This window comes from Biomphalaria glabrata, chromosome 6 (genome assembly GCF_947242115.1).
Source record: "Biomphalaria glabrata chromosome 6, xgBioGlab47.1, whole genome shotgun sequence".
NCBI lineage: Eukaryota > Metazoa > Mollusca > Gastropoda > Planorbidae > Biomphalaria > Biomphalaria glabrata.
In genome coordinates, this window is record NC_074716.1 from 44,702,404 (window position 1) to 44,710,793 (window position 8,390).

The 8,390-nt window shown below is 39.5% G+C and overlaps 1 protein-coding gene across 3 annotated transcripts; it reads left to right on the forward strand.

Moving 5' to 3' along the window:
- On the forward strand, window positions 1-8,019 carry LOC106057536 (bone morphogenetic protein 7-like). 3 transcript variants are annotated; one of them, XM_013214773.2, is made up of 2 exons: window positions 1-386; window positions 6,304-8,019. In XM_013214773.2, the coding sequence occupies exon 2, from the start codon at window positions 6,344-6,346 to the stop codon at window positions 7,535-7,537; it is 1,194 nt and encodes a 397-aa protein (XP_013070227.2). In that variant the 5' UTR covers window positions 1-386; window positions 6,304-6,343; the 3' UTR covers window positions 7,538-8,019. The 3 variants fall into 3 exon arrangements, with proteins under 3 accessions (XP_013070227.2, XP_055890050.1, XP_055890051.1); XM_056034075.1 differs by having other exon boundaries at window positions 1-348; XM_056034076.1 differs by having other exon boundaries at window positions 1-121.
- Window positions 8,020-8,390: the final 371 nt, after the last annotated feature.

Here is an 8,390-nt window from a genome sequence, read left to right on the forward strand (position 1 = left end):
CATCAAAAGGTCCGACCCCTGTCTCCCACGAGCCTCGGACCTCTACAGTTAACAAATCGTAGTCTGACGGCGCCATGTTTGTTTATTTTCTGGTTCAGTATGAGGCAATATGAGTCCAAATGTAATATTTATCTGAGTGATTTCTTTTTTGTGTTTTCGTTTTAGCACCCTGCCCCCCCCCCTCCTTCAGCCCGCCCTGCCTCTTGTTTCATCCAACTAGCCCTTAAAAATAAAAGATACAAGACAGATAGCTTTGATGTACCGATTCGTTGTATGGATTATTTATCTCAGCAAGAATCTACTAAGAGTCTGTGTAGTTCTCTTCTCTTAATCGTCTTCTTTACGTAGGTCAGTGATAATTAACGATGAAATCTGTCTAAAAGTCTGTAAGTATTCCATACTTTATTGTTGTTGGCTGATAGAATGTTAAAACAGTCTAAAATACTTCAGAATTATTTCTTTTTAAGTATAGACCTAAAGAGTCCGTGGAAAGTAAACATTAAAGCTTCTACATAGATTCATGGATGATCGGTGACTTCCGAACCGGGGGTCCCTAGCTCAAATCCTGGTGAAGACTGGGATTTTTTTTACTTTCGGGATGTTTAGGGCGCCTCTGAGTCCACTCAGATCTAATGGGTACCTGACATTAGTTGGGGAAAAGTAAAGGCGGTTGGTCGTTGTGCTGGCCACATGATAGCCTATCGTTAACCGTGGGCCATAGAAACAGATGACTTTTACCTCATAGACCACAAGATCTGGGAACTTTACTTTACTTACGTAGATTCATAGTTGTTGGGCCTCCTTCAGTCAAAGAACGACTATGGTTCATCTTGCACACTTCCTCATGTGGCTGTGGAGCCCTATTTTGGAGAGACACTCCCGTCCACAAATATCGCAGGTTAAAGGTGGCTTTTGCTTCGGTGGTAGAGGAGCTGGTCATTTTTCGTACTGTACGTTTTTCTTCCTGAGCTGAGACCCATGTACTTTCACTGTCCATAGCTTTCTTGGTCACTGTCTCTCTCCATCTGTTGCGGTCTAGAGCTATGTCTTCCCAATGGTCAGTATTGATGTTCACTGATTTGAGGTCACGTTTTATTACATCTATGTAACGGAGGTGGGGGCGACCAGTTTTTTCTTGAGACAGTCGCGAATTGTCCGTAGAGGATGACTTTCGGGGATGCGATTGTCCTCCATCCGGCGAACATGTCCAAGCCAGCGCAAGATTCATAACATACAAACACACAATACTATAGGAATAATGGGGACTGGATTAGAGGTTTCTCAATTCCTTGGTTAAAGATTAAAATACTATTTATAATTTGTTCTCCATTTATATCTTATCTTCCGCTGACGCCAGTTTGAGATGTGAATTCGCGATTCTCTGGGCAAAAGAAAAAGAAAGGAGAGAGTAAAGTTTAGTAGCAAGGTTGAACTTGAGCTAATGTTTTGAAGAATTACGAAGATTAACGAAGGTGTCACGTGGCCAGCACAACGAATTCTGAAAGGGAAAATTTACTTACTTACAGATTTGGGAGGTGAGAGGGGCTTGCACCCTCACTCAGGGGTGTAGCTTGGAATTTGTCATCATCTTGGGCCTCGGTGGGCTAGACCTCTTTGGGGACCCCTGCATTTTGCGTAATATTTAATATTTTATAATGTAAATATTTTTTTGCCAAAAACAGTCGTTTGGGCCACTCCCACTGAAGTGGGGGCCCTTGGAATTTTCCAATTTTCCCCCTTTTCGTCAATCACCCTAGCTACGCCACTGCCCTCACAAATTGGCATACAGGTTTATGGTTCAAACACAGATGTTTTACTTTTTTTTTTACTTAATTCATAAACAACTTCAATAATTTTAGTGACCACAGAATACTAATGAGTACCCTACATAGGTTGGGAAAGTAAATAATCTAGTGGTTGTTGTGTTTGTCAGACGACACCCTTGTTAACCATCAGCCATAAAAACAGGTGAGCTTTATATCATCTGACCCTATATAATCGTAAGGTCTGAAAAAAAAAGGGACCTACTTTAGTTTACTTTTACTAGACTCAGATATCACTATTTAAAATAGAGGTAAAAAATGTTGTAGTTATAACGGCTGTTTAGTTATATCGCTGTTGTGTTCTCAACGGACCTCATTCACCAATCGTAAACAAACATTTAGTCAGGTGATAATATTGATAAAACAACGAAAAACTGTCATAGTGTATTAAAAATGTGTTCGTATTTTGTATAGAAGAGATAGAGAATCACTTGGCTTAATTTTGTTTGTTTTCGATTTGTAAATAAGGTCCATTGGGTAAGAGTGGCTAAAAGAATACATTTATAAAAAAAAATATTAACTTAACTCTTTCTCTCCTAATTGACGATACCATTAAATTTAATTAATTTAATTCTATACCAAGTAAAACATTTTCTGATAACAAACGACAAAGCTATTGAAGCCTAATCATAACAGGGGAGTGAAATAGTAATGAGCAAAACGAAGAATTCCGTCGAAGCGTGGACAAATAATTACGGAGAGAAAGAGTTAAAGATCACGTAATAGTAAGACATAGCACACCTTCATCCTGTGTTTTGGGTTAGGGTGAGAGGAAGGGGCTCTATTACTAACAGATCTGCTAGCTGGATGTGAACACGAAGTGGCCAACAATGGAGGTAAGTGTGTGGTTTGGACACTGTGTCGTAAAGACCATGATCCCCTGGCTACCGATTATCTCAATGTCACCACGATTCTGTTAGAACAGCGGATAATGACACTCTAGTTAAGTCAAAGAGTGCTGTGGGCGATGTTGGTAACGGGGATAGTGTACTGTTACATAGTCTACTGGGTATAAAAAGAAAAAAGACTTAGCCTAAATACATGGGAAAAAAACAGAAAAGCGGGTCATTTATTGTTTAAAGGTTGGTCAAGACTCGCCACCCACCCCCCCCCCACCCCCTAAGGTTAAGGGACAAACCTCCTCGCTTCTTTTTAAAAACCTTTTTTTTTTCCTTGAAGTAATGGGGAGGGGGAGGAATCCTACAAATAACAACCTAGGCAAATTATGGCCTATTTATATATTTAAACTATATTTATCCATGAGAATATCATTGAAGAATGTCGTAAACTTAATTTATCCACAAGAACACCATCATTTTTTTATCACTGTGAATATTATCTTATATATTACAGACGTTACTTCAAAAAAGAAGATGATTACGTCCTATGCGTCATGCATTTAGCCGTGTATTTTGACCAATGACTTAAATTCTGCCAAGTCACTGGTTTTCCTGGCTAGCTCAGGCAACCCATTCCATGCTCTAACAGCACTAGGGAAGAAGGAGCACTTGTATAAATTTGTCCTAGTATATGGAATGAGGAATGTGCCTTTATCTTTGTGTCTTTCTGAGTATTTTACATTGTATCGTAAATGTATCATATATCCCCAAATGATTTAAAGAACATTGTCAAAATAGACCTCCCCCTCCCCTTCTTTTTTCAAAAAAAAAAAAAAAAAAAAAAAGAAAAGGCTCTAAAAACTTTAAGACCTATAAATAATATGAAAAATGTGACCTTAAATTAACGTGTTCTTAGGACGACTGTTAATTAGAACATCGACCAAATGACCAACTGCCTTTTCACAGCTCTGTCCATGCATAGCACCCCAAATGACATAACACACTATAATGAAATCATAAACAAGCAACATTTTGGTGCACCCACCAGTCAAGTTGTTTACCATGTCTTAATTTGCTTGCTCAAAACACAGACCTTTTACCTATCCTTTAGTCTGTTCGAACGTTGGGGCACCACTCAAGATCTACTGACTGTATTTCTCCATTCATCTCTGTCTTTCGCCTTTGATAGAAGCTTTTTCAATGACAGGCCCGTTCATTCTTTTATGTGGTCTTCCCCTCTGTCTGCCACCTCTTCTTTTTCCTGGTACTGTTCCATGAAGTGAGCTTTGTGCGAGCATTGAGGTTCTTGTGAAATGGCCATAAAGTTTAAGCTAGCGTTTTTTTAACACCACTAAACACACACTCTTGAAAATACCTTTTTTTCAGTCCATCATTTTGTCTCAGACAGACTTAGCTTAATTATCTCATTAGAGCCGAACTCAATCAAATTAAAGTTTGTCTCAAAGATACCTTCTTGATAAGATTTACAAGATACCCTTTTTATTACGGTTATAATTATAATGATTTCGATTGTAATTTGTGAATTTCCAAACATTAGCCATGAACTATTTGGGGATTTTCATACAAAAAAAAAATAGTAATTAGATTCTAGACAATGTCAAGGACGCTATAAGGAAAGATCACTTTTTGCCAACTAAATAACAATTAGTTCGTGTCACATGCGAAAGAACTTAGGAATCTGCTTGTACAGGTCTGTAAAAGTGCACACATTTATCATGACCATTTATGACTGTGAAATGCAGTCATTTCCTAAATTCTAATTCCATCGATAAAAATATCAAAATCTTAATTTTGGGGTTGGTGCAGTAAATTCTCATATTTTTTCCCTCTCTCAATTGCCACACGCTTGCCATTGATGGGCTACTGTTTATGTGTAAAGGCCTAACTGTCATTGAGTGTTGAACAACCACAAGCAAAGATGGCCACTTGGTAGGCTTACAGCGTCCGGCTGCCTTAGTCCACGTTGTGGACCTTGTGTTTCAAGTTCAAATTTAAATTTAAACAACGGACATCGATTGGACAGTTTTACGTACCTCGACGCTTAGTACCCTCGCTACCACCTTGCGATTGGCAAAACGTCAACAAAAAAAAAAAAAAACGTGTGTGTGGTTGGGGTGGGGAAGAAAAGACAATAGCTCGCTACGAGAGTTTGTTTTATTTTCAATGTTTTCAAAAACTACCCGTAATGCCCACGGGGGGCGTCTGCGCCGTGGAGCTTAAATTACGAAGCTTACAAATTTACAACCATCCCGTCACAGTGGCGTCACTCGGATAAGAGAAACAATAACATCAAATATTGTCCTCAGACTACGCCGAAGTCCGCAACCCTTTTATCTCTGCCGCTGGACTATACTTGACGCATCTCTTATTGAATATATCTACTATTCGGTTTTTAAATCTGTGACTGCGGTCCACGTGAATTTTTAGGACGGAGGTCCACAAAAGGCTCAATTTATTGTTGTTCTTTTCTCTAATTCGTTAAATATTTCTTGTTTTGCAAGGATTTTGTCTCAGCTTTGAAGCTCAACTTCGTATTATTCTTTGTCTTTGCGGTAAAACATTCGTAAATGCTTGCTATAATCCGCAGCTTTCTTTGAGTTCAAAGTTGAATCAGTTCGTCTCGCACTTTGCGTTCTGCGAGGAGGGACTTTCTCCCCAGTTTTATTTTCATTCACACAGTTTTATTTTCATTAACACGAGGAATGAGCAAAGACGCGCCAGGATTGAGGAACTGGGATAGAATAGTGAGAGGGAAAACTTAAAGGAGTTTTGTAAAGTTAGAAAGGGGGCTCACAAAGATTAGCCGCTTTTTTCTTTCCCTAGCTGGTACGAAATGGCTATTGGGAACTGAGATACTTAGAGTATTAGAGAAGAATCACGTATGGGTTCTTATAAGGAGTGTGAATCAATACTTATCGTTCTCTTCTTCTTCTTCTTCATCGTTCTCAATACTTATGAATCTGCCGTAAAACTCTTTACCACTGTTTATCTTATTTGTATAATTATTCTTCCCAGTCGTATTTTAATCCTTTAAAAGATCCATCACTTGTACATACAACAAGACAGATCTGGATGAATTGGTACACTAAACGCTTATTCAATAGGTAATTGAAACATCCAGAGAAAGGAAAGGTGTTAATCAGTGCGCTAGCCATAGCATATACCCGTAGATCGCGGGTTTTGAAATCTATTGTTCCATTTCAACTTTAAGGTAGACTTTAATCGGCGTGCATGTTAAGGTCATCTGTTTCTTTGGATAGCGGTCAACGAGCAGGGTGCGCGGTGGCCGCGTGGGTATTTTGGGTGAAGACTTAGATTATGAGCTTCAGTAATTTTAAAGACGCCCCCTGAGAAACCCCAATTCTAATTTTTAATTAGTACCTGACATACGTTAAAGTTAAAGAGAAGCTTGGTCGTTTTGTTGGCCACATGGTTCCCTCGTTAACCGTCGGCCTTAAAACAAATGAGCTTTCACATCATCTGTTCTAATAGATCATTTTTTATTTACTGTTGCTTTAGTTGGCGTATGCTTTACTTTCAAGACTGAAAGAAGACAACTCAATTTTCTGTAATAACGTAAGCTAATAGAATTAATTCACTTTACTTTTTTTTCATTTCAGATAGACAAAAGGTTCTAACAAATTTAGTAGAGACGTCACCATGAAGTTTTTGTTCATCTTGATCTTTATATTTTTTACTACTCTAAAAGCCATGCCCCCTTCCTATTTCATAGACAACCAACTCGGTCAGTCTGTACCTTTGACCAACGTCCAGCACAGGGAGAGAGAAGAGCTTAGAAAAGAACTGCTGCTGCTCATGGGGCTGCCCAAAAAGCCAAAGGTCAAAGCCCAAATCAAGCACATTCAGTCAGCTTCTACTTTTATGTATGATCTCTACGAGACAATGTCGGAGACGAATGACCCGGGTCTCAGAAACCAGCCCTCTGCGCCCAAAGCCAAAGCTGAACGTTCAGACATGATCGTGAGCTATGTCAACATGCCCCACAAAGTTCGCTACCCGAGAAACGAGCGGGACCGCGTTTTTTACTTCGACTTCCAGGTGTCTGATGGCGAGCGCGTGAAATCCGCAGAGCTACGCCTGTACAAAGAGGCAGTCAGAGGCGAAGCTTCCAACGAGTTCACTCTAAACCTGTACGATATCAAGGTAGTCTTAGAAGATGCCTCCAAAGGACTGGAGTTAGAAGCCACCCTGAAAACATATCCTAGCAAAAGGGGCTGGATCAGTCTGGACGTGACGCAAGTCGTGCAAATCTGGGAGCTTTTCCCGCTTTCAAACAATGGTCTTTATCTCAAAGTGACCAACGCGACTGGACACGGTATCGAGCCGAGGCATACAGGAATCATAGGCAATAAAGGGCCTCCTGAAAAGCAAGCTTTTTTGGTCACCTACATGGAATCATCTTCCAAACTTTTACGAAAACGAAGATCTTTGAGGAACAGGCTGAGAAAAGAGCCCCAATTCTCCATAAAAGAAGTTCCCTATTCTGTCCCGAGCATCCAAAACGTCTGGAACGAAGGTGTCTGCAGGTGGCACAACTTCTACATCAGCTTCCGGGACATTGGGTTCGATGACAAGTTTCTGATCGCCCCCGAAGGGTACTACGCCTCTTTCTGCGCCGGCCAGTGCCAGTTCCCCATGGACGTCAACTCTAACGCCACCAACCACGCCGTTATGCAGATGCTGGTGCACACCATAAGACCAGAGGCGGCGCCGGTGCCGTGCTGTGCGCCCAAAGACTACGGGAGTATCTCGCTGCTGTACTACGATGACAAGTCCAGTGTGGTGCTGAGGAGGTTCAAGGACATGGTAGTGAGAACCTGTGGATGCCAGTAAAATAAATACGCATTGAAACGGTACATTAAAAGTTTGTTACTTTCAAAACTAATGTTGGGTCCAACTTGTACATTTTGTTCTTTGAATGCATCTACTAAAACATTACAACATTAACTAGTCCCAGAGGTATTTAGATCAATAGGCTGTAAAAACAACGTTAGATTAGAAATAGCAAAACGTGAATTCTGGGAGACAAGTTTTGAAAACTGGATAGGATTAAATTTGTGTATAGTAGAAAGGACTACTTTTTTTTTCAATTTTTTAGTTTCTTTTTTTTTTCGTCAAAAACGAATAAAAAAAAAAAGACTTTTAATATATATTTTGTATAGCATCATATTGACTGTAGACCTGATCTCTTTATGATCTGTATTTAGTTTTCCTGCACTGAATTATGTGTATAGCTTTTATATGTTTTAATCATGACCTGTTTCATATGTATATATCTTTTATTTTTTAGTAATAAACTGCTCTATTTGTGTTTATATTTTGCTTTATTTGTGTTTATATTTTGTTTTAATTGAAAAAAAGTAAACACATTTTTTTTCTGCTTTACATATGTTTCCAAGGGGGTGGGCTTGGCCTCCAAATGAGGATTTCCCGATTTTGAATTTCGCGACTCTAAGAATGCCCCATAGTCTACCCAACTGCAATAGGTACGCCCCACTAGTTGGGGAAAAGTAGAGACGGTTGGTCGTTGACCACTTATATACAGTTCGGTTATTGTGCAACTTGGTTAGCTGTTGTTCTTTGATTAATGCTTTAATGCATACAAACTGTTGAGGTGGGGAACCTGATTCATTATAACATCCTCTATCTAGACAAACTCGTAAAAACTAATACTAAAAACCCACTT